General features: G+C 38.9%; 2 protein-coding genes and 1 pseudogene across 9 annotated transcripts; 1 reads left to right on the top strand and 2 right to left on the bottom strand.

The window, feature by feature from the left end:
- Nucleotides 1-177: 177 nt before the first annotated feature.
- Nucleotides 178-18,746, bottom strand: ZBTB6 (zinc finger and BTB domain containing 6). 4 transcript variants are annotated; one of them, XM_039861502.1, is made up of 2 exons: nt 18,726-18,746; nt 178-4,338 (listed from the first exon to the last, which is right to left on the bottom strand). In XM_039861502.1, the coding sequence occupies exon 2, from the start codon at nt 4,327-4,329 to the stop codon at nt 3,064-3,066; it is 1,266 nt and encodes a 421-aa protein (XP_039717436.1). In that variant the 5' UTR covers nt 4,330-4,338; nt 18,726-18,746; the 3' UTR covers nt 178-3,063. The 4 variants fall into 4 exon arrangements, with proteins under 4 accessions (XP_039717436.1, XP_039717432.1, XP_039717433.1 ...); XM_039861498.1 differs by lacking the exon at nt 18,726-18,746 and adding an exon at nt 5,446-5,986; XM_039861499.1 differs by lacking the exon at nt 18,726-18,746 and adding an exon at nt 5,417-5,550.
- Nucleotides 6,513-18,848, bottom strand: ZBTB26 (zinc finger and BTB domain containing 26). Of its 5 annotated transcripts, none has more exons than XM_039861497.1 (2): nt 18,726-18,848; nt 6,513-10,819 (listed from the first exon to the last, which is right to left on the bottom strand). In XM_039861497.1, exon 2 carries the CDS (start codon nt 10,807-10,809, stop codon nt 9,484-9,486), a length of 1,326 nt encoding a protein of 441 aa, XP_039717431.1. In that variant the 5' UTR covers nt 10,810-10,819; nt 18,726-18,848; the 3' UTR covers nt 6,513-9,483. The 5 variants fall into 5 exon arrangements, with proteins under 5 accessions (XP_039717431.1, XP_039717427.1, XP_039717429.1 ...); XM_039861493.1 differs by having other exon boundaries at nt 6,513-11,457; nt 18,726-18,834; XM_039861495.1 differs by having other exon boundaries at nt 18,730-18,807.
- On the top strand, nt 11,348-11,466 carry LOC120601808 (uncharacterized; annotated as a pseudogene).
- Nucleotides 18,849-18,915: the final 67 nt, after the last annotated feature.

Genomic DNA, 18,915 nt, shown 5'->3' on the forward strand with positions numbered 1-18,915 from the left:
TATTTAGTTTGCCTCACTCCACTAGAATTTAAGTTTCAGGAGAGCAGGGATTTGTGTTGTATACCTAACTTCTAGTACAGGTATACATGGTGTAAGGGCTCTGTAAATATTTGAATGAATGAATAGCCAAAAGAAATAGTTTCCTTCTCAAAATTCATAGTAGACAAAACACAAAGCTTTTCATTCCCACCTCCAGTTTATTATTTCTTATGTAAACATATAGGATAAGTACATCCAAGGAAAAAAAAGATTTTCTCTTACATTAAAGTAACAACTACCTTTCCAGGATCTTTTATACATAAATGCAGTAAATGAAAAGGCTGAACACAAACATATTACATTTTTTCCATCATATCAGAAACACAAACTAAAAGTGAGTATTTTAAATGAATAAATTCAACACTTTGCCATACCAGCATTTTAAAATATTTTATTTTCCTGAAATTGTTTAAACACATCATGCAAACACATCAGACACTCTTCTAGGAATGTTTTGAGATCACTCTGTGCTAACTGAATAGGAATAAATAATAAATAACAATCATTACTTTCACAAAATACCCCTCCCCTCAAGCAAAATTCAAAGTGCTTACAAAAAATTTCACAAGAATCTTACAAGGCACACGTAAAACTAAACAGTTCAACAATAATTTTTAAACATCAAAGACAGTTGATAACAATTCCTAAAAAAACAGTTTACTACTATTCATTTACCCGCCCCTCCTATCTCCATCCCTCCCACAGAAAATTTCATCCCAGGAAGCAAAAATAAGAAAAGTATTTCAATTGTAAACTATTTCTGGGGAAAAAAATGTTTTCATGCCTACAAATGGCCAATCATAGGTCAAATGGGAAAGAAAATTACACGCCACATTATTTGTTCTCAAGTAGAAGAAAAACACTTTATTTTAGAAAAATTGTCTCCAATGGAGTATGCAACTAGCAACATTCATAAAGACACCAAACTCTCCTCTCTTGCTTTCTCTTCTTCCTTGTCCTTAGGAACGCAGGAAGATTTAAATTAAAATTCATAGAATTTTAGACCTGGAAATAATCTTACAAGTTATCAAGATCAAAGTCATTATTTTACATATGAATTTAAGGAAAGCTCAAGAAGTGATCTGTCCAGTTTCACTAACTGGTGACCTGGGGGTCAAGAAGTCAGTTTTCTTATCAAATACGAGCTGGATTCTTTAGTCTGAGTTAAAATTCAATGGAGAATATATTTCTTACAAATATATCACAGAAAGGATAATTAACATTTTTAACAATTAACATGTGATTCATCACAAAATTCTTATAAATGGTAAAGTATTATTACATATTAAAACATGGAAGGGCTTCAACAACAACTAATTATAGCAGAAATTCTACATAAAGCTGAGGTGAGGTGACTAGAAGTGGAATGGAACATCTTGAAAACAAGATGCATACAATCAGGCTTCTTTACTAAAAGTAGTTTCTGTGTTTTAGAGAATATGATTTGCCCTGCAATATATTTCAATCGGCATTATGAAAACAACAAAAAAATGTTTTGTGCTACATGTAGACAAGGATATGAGAGAGCAATGGCTCATAACACAATCTGAAATATCACTCTAAGTAATACAGTTGAGTTTTCCTTTTGGCACATTTCTGGAAAGATAGCATAAAACTCTAGAGATGGTTAAAATTTCTGTCAACACATAGTAAGTAAAAATTGCATTAATGTTAATGAAGTTATTAATAATTAAGAGAACATGAATACTCATGTTTAAACTGTTCACCTAGTGACAGCAATAAAATTTATACTGACAATTCAAAATAAGAAAAGGAATAAACTATTGATACACACAACATGGATGAATCTCAAAGGCATAATGCTACGTGAAAAAAACATCTCAAAGGGGAACATACTCTAAGATCCCATTTATGGCATTACAGAAAAGGCAAAACTATAGCAATAGAGAATTGGTGCCAGGACTTAAGAGTTAGGAAGAAGAATTGACTACAAAGGGGCAGCATAAGGGAGTTTTGTGGGGTGATGGAATGTTCTGTACCCTGACTGCAGTGGTGGTTGCACAAATCTATACATGTGTTAAAATTCATGAAACTGTACACCAAAAACAAATCGTTTAGCAGCGGGCATCACTGTTCAAGAAACGAGCAAGGAGAAGCAGTTAGCTATGGGAAGTGTTTCTTCGCCTGATGACCTCAAAGATGTTTGCACTAGTGTTTTGAGGACACCATTTCTATACATAGGTACAAAATTGACAAAGGTCAATTTTACTAGATGTTAAATAAAAAATAAATTAAAAAAAAGAAAGAGTAGAACAAATATCTTTGGTAAAGTTGGAATTTCTAAGTAATTTTTTAGAGCTTTGAGCCAAAGGTATAATTTTACTGGCCACAAAATTATTAAATGAAACTGCATTAAATAAAATCAAGACATTCAGGCCCAATTAACCATTTATAAACAATATATCAACAAATCGTGGAAATAGTACTGTAAAGAATATTAACCCATGTATAAGGAAATTCTGCTACAATCTAGTGAATATGAATTGTGTTCCTTTAGAGTTTAAAACAACACGTACCTTGTTGTTTAGTTTACAGTCCAATAGCTGCTGGTTAAAAAAAAAAAAAAATTCACCAGTCCTATCTATTCTTAAAATGACTAATAATGAATAACTTTTAAAATTTCTCTTCCCATTATCCTAATTTGTTAAAGTTATTAAATGGTTGGATTTTGCACTTATATCAATTATCTAGAGACTCAAAATCACAATCTGGAAATACTGCTGGATCCTTTGTCACTAGAATGAAGAATATTTAAAAGAAGAACAGTATTTCTCTAGGTATACCACTGGGATTTATATATAATGCATGAGACAAGATAGCATCCCATCAGCTTTATCATGTCTCCTACACTTTGGAACTGGTAGTTCTGAAAGAATAACATGTAGGCAGACCAAAAATAAGACCCAAAATGGGGGGCAAATGCAATATTACAAATGTTGCATGTCTACAGAAAGACCTGCCTAACAGAATGGTATAAGGCTTACAGAGCAAGTGTGATTCTAATTATAACAGATTTTGCCTTTTGAGATCATGCCTAGGTAATTTTTCACCACTGCTCTGGCCATGGACAGAGGTTAAATGCTTTTTGAGGGCAGATTTGTGCTTGAAATCCATGTCACAACAGTGGCATTTGTACGGCCGATCCCCGCTGTGTATGTTCAAGTGGTCCTGCAGTGTGCTTTTGGCAGTAAATGTCTTCAAGCACACACTACACTGAAAGGGCCTTATGCCCATGTGCCCTCGAATATGGCGGTTGAGATTTTTCTTCTGTGTAAATGTTTTCCCACACTGTAAGCACAAGAATAGTTTATGCATCTTAAGGTGGCGCAGATAGTTTTCGACATGAAGAAATCCTCGAGGACACCTGGGGCACTGGTGCCTCAGTGAATAAACATCTTCCACATTTTGAATCTCATTCGCTGTACCATGACTTCCTTCCGTATTCCCACAAAACAAGCCCTGATCTTGATTCCCAGGAACTTCTACCACTCTGCTCTCAACCGTAGAATTGATCAGTGAATGCTGTGTTTCAGAGAAATACAGGCTTGCTTTTGAAGAGGTGCAAGGCTGTGAAAACTGCCCATTTTCTACGCCAGTACTGATAGATTCCACATGGAGGATACAAATTTCACTGTCTTTAAAACCTATATCTACTGACAGCTCTGGTGACTTTATTTCCTTTCTCTCTGATGTCAAGCTCTCTACTGTGGACTGTAAAGTATTGCTTTCCTCTTCTTTAACGTGGAAATCTATGTTTATAGGGCTATCTTCTGAAATTTCAATTATTTCACATTCTTTATCTGAGTTTTCTTCTTCATTCTTAACATCCAGATCAGAGGATTGACACAGGTCGGTATGTTGATTGTTTTTCATAGAAAGATCAATTTCCAAATACTTTGACAAAGCTTCTGTGCACTTTTCCACAATGTGAACCATCTGAAGGTAACTAGCAGCAGTCAAATACTTTAAAAGCTCTTTCCTTTTAACTTCAAGTGCTCCAGTATAGCAAGAGAGCAACAATTTTCTGCCAACTTCTGCACTCTGCAAGATGGTGATTCTGATATGTTTTGACTGTGTGAGTAAAAACTGATCTCTCATGAAAGTGGAGCAAGCAGCTAAAATCACCTTGTGCCCCTGGAACTCAGTGTCATTAATATAAATTGACACATCACAAAATAAATTCTGCTGTCTCAAGAGATTCATTTTCTGCAAGACAACATCTCCTTGCTGTTCAAATTGGAAGTGCAGAACATCAGACTCAGCAGCCATGGTCACAATCTAAGCAAAACAAAACACAAAAATTGATGTATAGATAAGAAATGCTTTCTTACACTGTGACAGTAAAAACAAGCAAACATGCAAATTTCAAACCTGAGTTGGGTAAAACGAAGACTCAAATTCTAATCTGGGTGCTACGAGTGAACTCCTATGCCACCATCTCAAAAATCAGAAAATTAAAATGCATTTCTCTATGATCTCATGGCACATTTTATGTTTTTTCACGGCACTCTTTACATTTAATTGTACTTAAGTATCCATGTTTTTCTCCTGGGCTAAATTTATGTGCCTTGTGGTCAAGAGCATTGTTAATGCGCATTGCTAAATGGATTTATGAGTTTCCCAAATTAGAAAAACTTAATGTAATCTTCAAACTTCCTACTCCCCATCGCTACTTCAGGTCCTCATTCTGTTGACCTCAGTCATTGATCGCAATGTCTTTCAACAGGTCGCCTTGATACCGCAAGCTCCTATATTGCAAATTATCCGCTTGAGTGCCACCAAAATTAACATCTTTTAAAACTTCTTTTTTACCCTCTCCTGTTTTAAATCCTCCATTGCTCCACTCTAACTCCAGGACAGACTAACTTTTTAGCAAATGCGAGATCCTTTATGGTTTGGCCCTAAGCATCTCTATGGCTTTATCTTTCTTTTATTCTCTTTCATCGAAGCTCCTTTTATGTCCAGGTTTTCGCCATTGCCCAAAGAAGAAGACCCGAATGCACCTTTGCACATGTTACACTTGCGCTTCCATGTTACTTTTCCCAGCTAGCGATTTGTCTCCTTTAAGGCCCAAATCAAATAAGACTTTTGTGACTCTGCCTCCTATCTCTCCACCAGAATCGGTTGCTTCCCGCGCACGACGAAATGGTGCCTGGTTCATGAGTTCCTGCAGAGCGCCCAGGGGACCTGCACACAGTAGGAGCTGAATCCGGATCCCCGGTGGCCTGGAAGATGCACCAGCTTGCCACAGGTCTTCCCAAGCCAAGGCTGCCAGGACCAAGGCCCTGTCGGCAGCACCGGTCTGGCCACTCCCGGGCCGCGCCCAGCCTCCCTCCTTTTCCTCAGGCTTCCCCACCTGTCCGAGTCTCCCCCGCGCTCACTCACCCACTCGGAAAACCAGAGCCAAGCTTTCCGCGGCAGCGGCAGCCCGGGCCGGAAGGTGGGCTTAGCCTGGGAGGAAGCACATCCGGTGTCAACCAGCTCTTTTCCTCCCCAGGCGGGCTGCGCGTCCCGGAAGGACATTCTGAGTCATTCTCCCTTCCTCATACCCCGTACCCCGCGGCCCTGGAAAGGCAAAAAGGCCCCCCGAATTCCGGCAAATCCCATCTCGTCGGTCCCAGTTTCGGCACGTGAGCCGTTGCCCTTCGTGAGTTCTCCCCAACTTCCCAATCGCAGACGGGTTGTAAAGTTGGGGTACAGCGCTTCTTGCAGAGTATCCTGCGCCAGGACCGCTGGGAGGCTCTCTCCTTAATGGGCCATCTACAATTCAAAAGGCGGAGGAAAGAAAACTGCCATAGGGACCAGTATTCGAGATTGCCTAGCTAATGCCCCATCAGGCTCTGTCCCCAACCTCTGGCTCTCTTCACGCTACCTATCGCTTCCTTTTTGGTTCTCCTCCGCCCACTCTCCATCCCTCCCTCCCCCAGTTCCGGGCACACGAAGGCCTTCCATCTAAACTGTTGGTCTGGCTTGCTCGATCCCTCCTACCCTTTGTCCTTCAAAATTCAGTCATCCCTGAAGCCATCGTGAACTGCCCCTGAATTAGCTGGCTCTCAATTAGGAGCCTGTCAACCCTTTGGCTGCCTTCATTATTGCAATTATCATTTCTGTGTTGAAATCTGTGCCCCATCTAGGCAGAGGTATTTAGGACGGTGCCTTACTGATCTTTGCATTCCTTAAGTCTAGCACTTAGGCATCAAGTATTTGCCAAATGAAAGAATTGTCTAAACCCATTTTTAAAAGCTGTTGCTCTACCCAGAGTCAACAGGTTCTCATGGAAGTAACTGACCATAGTAACAATTTCTGGGTAACTCAGATTTGCTTCTGAAGCCAAGCTCAACATGTTTAATATGTTTTAAAGAACAGGAATGAAGAAAGCATGCCTGTATTCAAATTCAAGCAACTGAAAAGGAAAGTAGGAGGGGAGAGAGAAAATAAACTACTCACACCAGAGCTTTGTCACACTTTTATTAAGGAAACTTCCCCATAATAAGTGAAGAGGTAGTTCGTAGTATGTCTAACATACAACAGATTTAGAACAGCTATTCACCAGCTGAAATAAAATGTTCTGGGTTGTTTGTTTAGGACAATGTTTTAAAAGTAGTGACACTGGCCACCCTCCATTTATAGATCTTCTAATAAAGAAACTAAAACAAATTAAAACCACATCTGATTTACCTCAGAGCCACTTCGGTTTGGAGTTTGTCTTTAAAATTAAATAATAAATAAATAATTGTGACAGTAATTTTTTTAAAATACAAACTATGGTAAAGAGAGTGTTCTCTCCTTTTTAGTTATCCTAAGGATCCATACAATACAAATGTTGAATAACTAAGGCTTTTAAAAATCTTCCTCTATAAGAATATGACTAGTTTGGAAAGTCATCTTCCCCTATAAAATGTATTTTATATCAATAACTGACCACTCTGCAATACAATCTAAGAAATATGTATAAACAGGAGAAAAGTCAAGTCCCAGCAAAATTAAGAAAACGTCTCACAGAAACAGAACACCTCTCCAGCCAAGAAATGGAGGAGACTGTAAATCATTTCAGTGGTTTGCAGTTACAAAAGGTGGGAACTATAAATTTTACTGATACAAAACCATCAAGATGCTGAGTTTAAGTGGTCAAAGAAAGCAAAGCAGTTTCCTTTATTATTTCTAGTATAAAATCAAATCGACATCTTGTCTCCTGAAGATCACATGAGACTGTAAGCTCTCTGAGGGCAGAGACGACAGCAATCTTACCTTCTTATTGTCATATCTAGCATAGTGCCTGGCAACAGTAGGTGCTCAATAAATGTTTCTTGAATGACCGAATGAACCCAGTAATAGTCTCCAACCAAAGAGACCAATCTTATTTGAACCCACACCAATTAGTTTTCAAACCAGTGACAAAAACGGGATGTGAATGCAAGCAAAGGAAGCACTCCAGCTTGAAATTTCTGTGATGAAATGATGTTCAGAGAAAATAGTGGCTAACATGTTAGCGTCTCATTGTTGCATAGAATTGGTACTCTTTGGCTGGATCATATAAAAATCAACGCTAGGCAGCATCATTAGACCATATGAGTGACTTTAGGCATAAGATACCTACTAGTCTTATCAGTTTTATTCTCATTTTAAGTATTTTAACAAAAGGTATAAATTATACCTCAAATCAGATTAATATGTAAATGCATCAAATTATAACAATTTTAAGAATTCCCTCTGACTACTCAAAGCTAATTTTTTGTTTATCTGTACATGCACTCTCACAGTTCAAAAATAAAAACAGAAAATCCTGATGGAAACCAAATAGTTTCCAGACAAAATCAGTTTCACATTTGGATCCTTTTCATTTATTCTGACTTGTCCTTTCCCTCCCTAACCAATACCCAACGAATCAGTCACTTGCTTGGGAAGAATGTAATATTCATTCTAACCAAAATATAATTAACGAAAGTAAATCCTGTGATATTTGATATGTTGTTTGCAAAATCCAAGCTGTCTCAGAAAGCCAACAGGGATTCACAAAGGTGAGCTTGTTGCGAATGTATTCTTGATCATGTACTAAATCTTTTCAAGCCAAGAGATAGAAGAGATGAGGCAACATCAGCTCATGTTTAGTTATTTATCTACTTTGGCCAGCCTTGGCCAGGCCACCTCTTTGGGCTTTGGATACCCCAATTAAAAAAAAAAAAAGAGGTGGAGTAAATGGTTTAAGATTCTCTAAGGGCTCTAATACTTCTATTACCTAAGTCTACCTCATGGGTGAGAAACTAATACAACTCAAGTTTCTATTTCTGAACTATACTATGTGCTTTAGGAAAAACAGTTGTTCTGTTTTCCATATTGGAAGAACAACTATGAATCTGCCATCTAACAAACATGGCAAGGTGAGACTGTGTACCTTTATAGGGATATCTGAATGCAAAAACCTGATTGCCCTTTCCGTGCTTCACTTTTTTCATCTATTTTAAAAATTAAGGTACGTGGGAAAATGTGAATTCAAAGACTGTTTGCACACTGGACAAACTCCGAAGGCTAAACACCTTTCTGATGGTTAACCTCTAAAATAGAATCTGGAGACCGACTCCCAAATAGCGCTGTTTTAGAGAGACCATTATAAGTATGCCAGGAGCCATCCTGACTTCAAAAGCATCAACAAATAAATTACATATTGTAAGCTTCTTTTTGGGAAGACTGCCCCCCATGTACATAACTGTTGTACTATTACTGTACTTCTGTCCTTCTTGATTATGCTCCTCATGGTGATTCCTACCTATGTCTGCCGGTATTGCTTAAAAGATTGTACAAAGATGGTTTTTGTGAACAATTCAATGACATGAAGTTGGGCCATAATACTGTTGAAAATCAGAGTATAGAACAACCAAAAATATTTTTTTATAGCGAGCTTCAAGAAAAGTACAAATGGTAGAAAGCAGATCCATTCATTCATCATACACAGATGAATTATCAATAGGCAACCAGAAGTTCTATCACATATTCAGGCCAATACCAACATCACCTTAGATCCCAGCCTATTTTCTGCCAAAGAAAAATATCATTTCTTGGCATAGCATCTATTAGTGGAGTATAGGCGATGGTACCTATACTTGTTGGTACCTTCAGAATGTGTCCAGTGAAAAGCCTAAAATGGTGTCAGTCTAAAACATAAGTCAGTGTTAGGTAGACAAATGGACTACTCCTTGGAAAGGATAACAGAAGTCACAAGATAATTCAAAACAGAAAATGGGAAAGGGCAAAAGGCAGGCAAGACCACTCCAAGTGGTTAAGCTGCCTGGTCTGTTAGTGCTTTGATTCACCCCTACAACCTGTACAGAGGCTTTGGAGAAGTCAAACTAGCAATATCACTCCTAAAAAGACTCGGACTATTGCCACGTTTTCAGTCAGTTCTAGTTACGAGCATAAAGCCCCTACTCAATTCACACAAGTACTATCATTCCTCAAGTTCAGGACAGCTTGGGCCAGTTTACCTGCATCCAGGACCTGTGTTGCATCAGGCTGTGGCTGACACCCTTTAGAGTCTGTGACTGTTGTACATGCAAAAGAATCAAAATCCACTGTGAGGTCTTGCACATTTCTTTCATTGGCATTATCAAAGCTGTTTTTGCCATGCAGCTGTTTAAGGTGTTTCCTCAAAACTGGCTTATGTGCAAAAACCATGTCACAATAGTTACACTTATGGGGCTTATCTCCACTGTGAAGGTTAAGATGATCCTGTAAGGAACACTTCTGAGAAAAGGTTTTCCCACAGATCTTACACTGGAAAGGTTTAATGCCGGCATGCACACGCATGTGTCGATGAAGGTTGCCTTTCTGAGTAAAAGTCTTGCCGCAGAGTAGACACATAAAGAGTTTGTGCATTTTTAAATGGTTGGCGTAGTTCTCCAGGTGACGAAACACCCTGGTACACTTTGGGCATTGATGATGCCACTGTAGGCCTTTGTCTACACCTCGAATATTAGGCCCAAAGACATCTTTTGAGGCCATGATGATGTTATCACTGCCTGTGTAAGAGAGGGCATAATTGTGGAGATGGTTCTGTTCTATTTCACTTACTCTGTTTTCCACAGTTGAATTTATCAGGGAGTGCTGGGGCTCTGATGAATGTAAAGCAGTGGGTTCAGAAGAAATAAACTGGTTCTGATCTTTTTTACTTCTAACCTCTGATACATCCCCAATAGATTCTACCTTAACAATCTGAATATCACTGTCCTCCATATCCATACTGTCTTCAGATGGATGAATACAAGGTGAGTCCTGCTTTGGGGAGCCTCTGGCATCTCCCTGCTGTTCTTTTGACTGGGGAGAAGCACTCTGCGGTTCACATCCCTCTTTACTATCCATTGCTTGTTTTGGCTTTATAAACTTCCACAGGGCCTGTGTGCACCGTTCTACAATGTGGCTCATCTGAAGAAAACTCGCAGCAGTCAAGTAATTTACCAGTTCCATCTCAGGAAATTCCAGCACACCACTATAACAGGATAAGAGCAGTTGTCTGCCCACTTCGGAACTCTGTAATATGGAGATTTTCACCTCTCTGGAATCATTCAGTAAAAACTGGTCTCTTAGGAAGGGGGAACCTGCGGCAAACACAATTTTATGCCCCTGTACCTCAATATCATCTATGAGAACTGTAACATCACAAAATTTATTCTCTTCTCTTAATTTGTTCATTTTTTGTAACATTGAATCTCCATAATTTTCAAACTTGAAGTGAAGGAGATCTGATCTTTCAGACATTTTGGCAGACCTAAAGAACAGAAATGTAAAAAGGATGAATTTAAGAAAATTCAAACAATTAAGAAACCTGGATTTTCCTTCCAAAACCAAATTCATGTTGTCATATCTGTTTGTATGTATCCAAATGAAATTTTCCTTGAAAGAGGAAGCAGAATAGCAGCTTTCAAAGGCTGTGAAAAATACTCCATACTCCTTGCCAATATCAAGTGTCAATTGCACCTAAGGAGTGGACCTGCATCAGTGTAAATAGTTTGGCATTCATTCAACTTTGTAAGATACTTAACAAGAACAGTGCTTGAATTACTCCAAGATCTTTTTTTTTTTTTTTTTGCTTATAAAATGAGAATTCTATCAGGTTTCAAAAACGAACTAAAACATGGCAACAAGTAATAATGAAGTAGCAATTTTATTTTGCATGATACTGTGAACCTGCTTCTTCAAATAAAAAACACTTTTCCTTTGCTTTGTATTTTAAAGAACTGCAGTGGCATGGCTTGCCCCATTCCTTGGTAAATCCTCTTGTGTTGAAATTGATGTGGTCTACGGCCATGCCACCCTGAACAAGCCTGATCCCGTCTGATCTCGATAGCTAAGCAGGGGCGGGCCTGGTTAGTACTTGGATGGGAGACCGCCTAGGAAGACCAGGTGCTGTAGGCGTAAAAAATAAGAGATTGTAAGCTGACAAGTACTTGCAATGTGAGAGTCAACCAAAGGGTTACTACCTAAAAAAAAAAAAAAAAAAAAAAAAAAAAAAAAGAAATTGATGTGAATTTATTCACACAAGTATTTCTGTGATAAAATGAAAATTACAGAGCTAAAGGAATAACGTTTAGATAGTGTCAAAGGCATAGGTCTTTATCCTGTGCATTTCGGACAAATCTAAACTCTCTCTTAAGAAACATTTCTTGATCTACAAAGTAAATAAAATATTTAATACAGAAAAACCAGATGAGCCACTTAGTGGGAATCTGAGTAGGAGTAAGGTAGATCTAACTAATCCTCACTAGTTTCTGTTCTTTCTTCTTTATCCCTATTTATCCATTATTACTCATCAACCAGACAACTAGAACTGATTCATAAATGTTCCTTGGCTTCCAGCTTCTATTCCCTCTAACCTAACTTTGACATGACCACATGTCATCTTTCAAAAACACCTATCTGATTATATCCAACCCCTGCTTGAAATCCTTCTGTGACTTCCTATTGTCTCCTAGATGAAGACTAACTTCTTGAGTATAAACTGATTAAATAAACCTAATAATAATTAAGGTAAATATTGGCATAACCCATTCAACCAGGGAGAAGGTCCTTTGCCAAAACGCACTGCGTATTTGTCCCTTTATATAGCAATTCCTTTGGAGAAAGTCCCCATGTTCTGATTCCATCCTCTCCAAACGACTGGCTTCCCATGTGCCTCTTTAAAGGGAAGGATGAATTAGCCATGCTACCATGATAATTCCAGTCCACCAGCCATTGTAAAAATAATAAACCAGCACTCTGTGTATGTATCAGTCTTCTGTGAGAGTGTAGGTATGATCGGGTCTACCCTTGAGAAATAGCTCTGTAATCTCAGTGCATCAATAAATTCACCTTGAACGTTGTGCATTCATCAACTCTGTAGTTGAGAATCATATGAAACAACCAGCTGCTCCTGGCCACATCTGGATCCTGAAGCCCAATCTTTATATCTTATCCTCCATAACATTGACTGACAAAGGTTCATAGGACACCAGTTCCTGAAGGCAGAGTCCAGGTATCACTGATATTGCTCAGTGCCTGGTGCATGATAGCACTCTATTGATGCCAAGCCCTAGCACAGTTATTTCTTCACTTTAGAACACTATTCCTAGCCAGTTTTGATTCCTTTATTTCCCCTGAGAGGCCCTTCCTTGACCCCTTAGACTAGAACAGTTGTTTCTACTGGACCAATTAATTCTATCATAACATTCAAAATATTTTATTAAATACTTGTTCCTTCCATGCCAAACTGCAAACTTCATGCCATTACTATCTATCCTAGTCAATGGGCTGATGTTGGGAACCTGCATCTTCTAATGAAAATAGTTTCCTTTTGCTTCAACTTCTACTTACTGCAGCCACATAACTGGCCCAACCCTCTTCTGTTGAAACTGGTGTGTATTCCTGCCACCTAATATCGTACTAAACACACGGCAGTGCTAAGTTTGCGTTTATTGAACTTAGAGGATTTGTTTGACAGTGGCGAGAAGGAGGAATTGCCGTTAGAAAGACCAGCTCAACGTCTGCAGGTACATTACAGGTCTGAGGCCATGAGAGCCTAGAAAGGAATGAAAATGGGAATAAAGAGCAAGGAAAAACAATAAAAGATATTTCAAAGAACTAGGTAGCTTACTGGATACAGAGAATGAGAAAAAAGGAATGTGTAAAAGGTTCTAAACTTAAACAGTTCAGGTGACTGAAACTATTATTGAAAGGAAGGTGAAATTTAGGAGGGAGAACTGGTATGGCACAAGTATATTAACAAAAAAATACATACATAAATTAATACGCTTTTCCCTTGTATGGCATTCTGAATGTACAATGAACCATCACTATAAATACGAGAGGAGGGATGTAGACAAGCTAATGTTACATCAGAGAAAAGTAGGTGAATATCAAATATAAAGGAAAAATCTAGGAGATACAGGGAATATATCAGTAAAGAAAGCAGCAAAACTGTATCATCACTGGTCTCTTTGAGCTATTACAGTAGCTTAATATGTTCATTCTGGAAAGAGTAAATATCCCAATTTATAACCGGATTTATAAAAATGACTATTGTTTCAAGTTGCCAAACAAAAGGGGCATTCTCTTTTAGAGTTTAGCTTGTCTTAAATCTACCCTTGGGTCAGTATTTTCCCACTCACACCTAAAAATGAGCATTAATGGCTTCCATTTATCGTGTGACAGTACTCACAATGCTTTAGACAATTATCTTCAGGGATAACTGTTCCTTGAAGTTCCAAAGATGAGGACCTGAGTACAGTTTCATTTACTTCCTACCCATCAGTCTCAAGAAACTTACCGACTTTGACCAGCCAAACAGGTATCCCAGGAAAGTGCTTATTACATTGACTGGTCTGCTATAGCCCAAGAATGTGAGGAACATTTATTCTGAGACGTTTTCCCTAATATGTGTCAGCCCACTGTATTGTCTCCTTCTGATAAACTCTTATTTCCAGGGCACAAGTTTAACTCTCAATTGTTTCCTGTCACTGGAAAGTTTCTCTTTCTAATAGACTGTTAATTATTTGAGGGCAAGGACCGACTGTTAATTTTTACACAGCTCATTCAACAAAAGCCAACAGAATTATTAACTCTTAATGTTCCCTAAGAAATTATTATTGAGCTGTGGTAGAGATGCTCTTCATTTTCAATAAATTACATAATCATCTTTTGAGTGTCCTGGGGTTTATTTTCAAAATAGTTTTGACAATATAAAACCAAATTTTTCAAAAATGTTATTTTTCTTTCACTTTTTAAAAATGAGAAATTAAAAGAAACAACTGTGTTTCTTATGAACTGGCTTAATTTTATTTAAAAATTAGAAAAATGATAGCTAATCTTTACTGAAGGCTTGCTATGTACCAGTTACAGTGCTAAGAGCTTTACCTAAATTGACCCACATAATTTTCAAAATCCCTATGAGGTAGGTATTATTATCATCCCCACCTTGCATATGAGGAAATTCAAGCTTGGTGAAGATAAATAACTTCCTCAATTTTAAGAGAGGTGGAAAGTGTTAATTAAGCCTTAGAGCTGGAACTTGTATCTGAGCTTCATGATGCCAGAATACATGCGTTGAATAACCAGGCTAGATGAAGTTTTATCTTATGGATGTCAACTGTAGAACTTTTCAGATTTCCCTGCTCACACTCATCCAGTTATACACTTGTGATTTATATGCTTTTGTGTATTTAGTTCAATAAAAGGTTTATGTTTAAAAACAAAGTACAGCTTATAGCCAAATAAGTAAGCCACTTATGTATTAGTCATATTCCTGGTTGCATTTTATTCCCTTAACCTTGTTTTGCCATCCTTTCTCACCTATTTTAACTTCATGTTATTTTTCCATCTTTTGTGTATTTATCTTTGTAGACTGAAACTGCATGCCATTTGCAAAGAAAACGGAGAATTAAAATGATGAGTATATCTGATTTTCAGAATCCCCAACTGTAGTTAACTTCTAAGTATAACTGGTTGGAAAATTTCTCGTTGGTCAAACATGAGTAACCAAAAAGGCTTAGTGAATATTCTAAGTTAGACTTAGACAATGTTCACTGGTGTGCCACGGGCAGTGAGTTTATCTCAAATGTCTCTAACAACTCCTGATAAGGAAAACTTTTCTACTCTGTACAATAAACTCCCAAGTTATATGTCAGTCTGCTTCCTCATCTACCTCCTAAAAGTGCCTTTATCTTTCAACTTAGCACTCACAACTACTCGAAATCTTTTCTTTCATTAACACCACATGCCACCTTCAAAGAGGTCATAATAATACACTAGAGCCTTTCTCTATAAACCTCAATCCTTTTCTTCTTTTGGGTAACGTTCACAACACTGTATCCTCCAAGTTTTCACTCTTTTGTTTTAACTTGTAGTTCTAAATAATATATACAGAAATATATCCTCCCTGGAAAAATTTTGAACATTATGAAGAAAAAGTCTTCTTTCCCAGCTACCTTTTGCTCAGTACTCAGTTTGTTCTAAGTTTGGTCCTTCGTGAATAGCATTCCCCCCATTTTAATAACAACACTTCTATATGCCTAGCCACAGAAAATATAAAATAAAATTGTTTCTTATACATAAACTATATGTAGTTTTGCAACTTCCTTTTTTCGTCTATTGTTTTTGAGAGCTATATACGTTGAATAAACAGATCTAGTTCATTCTTTTTAAACTGTTGTACAGAAGTGGGCAAGCTACTTAGTTACTGGCCTCAGTTTCTACCATCCTTATGCTGGTCTGTTCCTTGAGGAGTTCACTAAACTGTGTAACAGTAAGTATATCCTTTACAGCTTAGTCCTTGATTCTTTCCTGTTTTTTTTTTTCAAGGCTTACTTCCTCGGGAAGGCTGTCGGGTTTCTCAATGTTTTATTAGCTTCTCTATTTAAAAATTCCTAACTCCCCACACTCATGGCCAATCATAACCAAACTTAACCTCAATTCAAACTACCCCAAACTAATATCTGCCCTAGGCTATTATTCTATTACTTGAAATGTGTGATATCTAAACGCCTGCACTGTCTAAAACTCAATACATCAAAAATAAAAATGTATGGAGGATGGCCCTGAGACCAGTGGATATGGAGGCAAGGAAACCTGTTAGAGTCCTATTACTCTAACAGATCAAGATAGAAACGATGAGGGCCTGATATAGACAACAATAATAAGGATGGAGAGAAGACACAGATTTCGGAGGTATTTCAAACAAAGAACTGATGGACTTAGTGACTAAAGTGGAGAACAAGAAAAGAAAGGTCAAGATGACTCCAAGATATTTGGTTTGAGTAACCGGATGTCTTTGAGAGTGTCATTTAATAAGCTAGGGAATATTAGAGGGGATGATCATGGGTCTGGTCTTAAAATGTTTAGTCAGAGAAACCAGCATGAAATGAAGGGGAAGATCCATTAGCTAGTTGGATACGGGTCTAGAGCTAAAGAGGAGACAGGATTAGAAATAAGTGATAGATGAAAGCAATATATAAACTGACCTAATTGTGAAAGAAACTGACCTAAAATGACAGATTGGAAAAGGCTCTAAGACAGAGGAAAAAAAAAAAAAAGAAAGAAAGAAAAAGAAATAAAAAACAAATATATAACAAACATAAATTCATTACTTACCTTCTTCTTAATCTGGATCTCCTTCCAAGCCTCTCCATTTTTTATCAATGAGCCTACCTTGCTTAAATTTTTCCCACTCCTTTGACTCTGAAATTTAGTCACTGCTGAGTGGAGTGGTGTAAAACCACGGATTCTGGAGCCATATTTCCTATGATCAAAAACCCTGTTCACCCACTTAGTATCCGTGTGACCTTGGGCAAGTTACTTAACCACTTCTGTGTTTCAGTTTTCCCTCCTGTCAAATAGTAATTTTACTTCATAGTGTTGTTATGGGAAATTAAATTACATTTATATTTTTAAGTTCATTTTAAAAAGAGTTTAGAACAGTGCCTGGAACGTGCTCTATAAGCGTTTGTTAGGTAAACAAATGAAGCTTGTCAATTTTCCCCTTGAAACCCTTCGTATGTGGCCTTTTCTCACCCTCATTCTCTAACACCAAACTAGTTGAGGTCTCCATTATTTCAGGTATCGTCACCTCATCACGCTATTAAAATTGCTTTTTAAAAGGTCGCTAATGATCTCTTAATAAAGAAATGCAAACTTTTTTTCCCCTCACTCCCCCAATGCTCTCCAGTGAACACTTCTCAAAATTCTCTTTTCTTGATTTCTGGGTCTTCTTGGTTGCTGGAACTCTGCACTCATGATTTATCCTTTACTTGTTTCTGCCACTACACCAACCATTACTCTTTCTGCTTCATAAATGCAACCACTCCCCTGAATTATTGCCTTCTTTCTCAATAATCCCTTCCTGATGCCAACTACTCCCACGGCTTCCACCTCTATGTTGATGACTCAAACCTTTACCTCTAGCCACAGGCTAAGCTGCGGATCTGCACTTCCAAGCCTATACTGGACAGTTCCAGTAGACCTTTAATTCGATGTATTTAAAAAATAAATTTGTAATCTACACTAAGATTATGGTTTTATTGCTGATGGTAGCATCAACATTCTTCAACTATCGAAGGCCTAAGAGGCTGGTACCTCTCTCATCCTCAACGCCCAATTTATTATGGAGTCGTGACACCATTCAGTACAACAAACTTGCCTTCCTTCAAACTGTAGAGTAATAATACTGTCATAACTCGATTTCAGAACTTCATGACCTCTCATTAGGCTGATCTCATTACTCCTACAAAAGAATTTCCAGTAAGAGTACCTAGACTTTAGCTAAAGAATCCGGAATCAGTTGATAGAAATTCCTGTTCTATAGGCCGACCTCCAGAACGTGGCTTTCTACAGCGCAAATCTGACCCTATCAAGTCTCCTGGTCAAAACTCTTCAAAAACTATTCATCTCCTTTGGGACTGAACCTTTCACTATCTGGACCTCGGTCTACTTTCCCAGCCTCATTTCTTCCATGAACAAGAGCCACCCCGCCCTCTTCCCACACAAGTTATGCTCAGCCATTCCTTCACAGCATTGCAACTGTTCCTTCTACCTGAAAAGCTCTTCTCCACCTTATCCTCGCCAAGAACTATAATTCAGAGGTCACTTTCTTCAGCCTTCCCAGCAATTGCCCCTTGTGCAGTTCATACATATATGACTGATACACATGTAAGAGCATTCATTTGTTTATATTTGGCTCCCAAACTTGACCGCGAAAACTGGAACCATTTCTTACGAATCCCCAGTGCCTGGCACAGTGCCAGTAGTCTAAAAAGTGTTGTAGCCAGTAGCAGATTTCGGAAAATCCCGGCCAAAGGGGAACCTCATAGTGATTCTCGCAGGCTGGCACTGAGGCCTCGCCAGGGCCTCACTCCGGCACTTCCTACAATCAGCCAGGGTCGGGCATCCATGCCAACTGCTGGGCCCTCGGCTGGGGTCCCAGGAGGAGTTCCCTGGAGCATCTTTAAGCTACCCACAGCAGAAGAGGGAAGGGAAAGGGGCGGGGCGCGGCGGGGGCTGGGCCAAGGGCTCCTTAAGTCCCCCCGGGCCTAAGCCAGCCCCTCGGCCCCCATCCCAGTGCTGGTCCTGGCCAATCCAAGGCCCCAATGGGGCTCCATCCTGAGAGACCCCGTACCCCTGCCCGGTGCTCCGGCCGCCTCCGCACTTACAGACCCAGGGGAAGGCCGCCGTCAGGATCCGGCACCGCTAGGAGCTCCGGCCCCTCGGGGCTCCGGAAAGGGGGAGGGGCAGGGAACCCGAGCCAAAGGGGGACCCAACGGAACCGGAAGGGCAGCCCTCGCTGGACAGAGACAACTTCCAGGTCCCATGGTCCTTTCCGCCAATCGGAAGGCTCGGAGG

This window comes from Pteropus medius, unplaced genomic scaffold (assembly GCF_902729225.1).
Source record: "Pteropus medius unplaced genomic scaffold, Ma_sr-lr_union100, whole genome shotgun sequence".
NCBI classification, from domain to species: Eukaryota; Metazoa; Chordata; class Mammalia; order Chiroptera; family Pteropodidae; genus Pteropus; species Pteropus medius.

What these genes read in the sequence shown, in the direction of transcription:
- ZBTB6 (XM_039861498.1), bottom strand. Translation starts at nt 5,583, where the DNA reads ATGTCCTTCCGGGACGCGCAGCCCGCCTGGGGAGGAAAAGAGCTGGTT. An exon ending in GGCTCTGGTTTTCCGAGTGG is followed by an intron (nt 4,339 to 5,445) that starts GTGAGTGAGCGC and finishes TGTTTTGCTTAG; the next exon opens with ATTGTGACCATGGCTGCTGA.
- ZBTB26 (XM_039861493.1), bottom strand. Translation starts at nt 10,905, where the DNA reads ATGAATTTGGTTTTGGAAGGAAAATCCAGGTTTCTTAATTGTTTGAAT.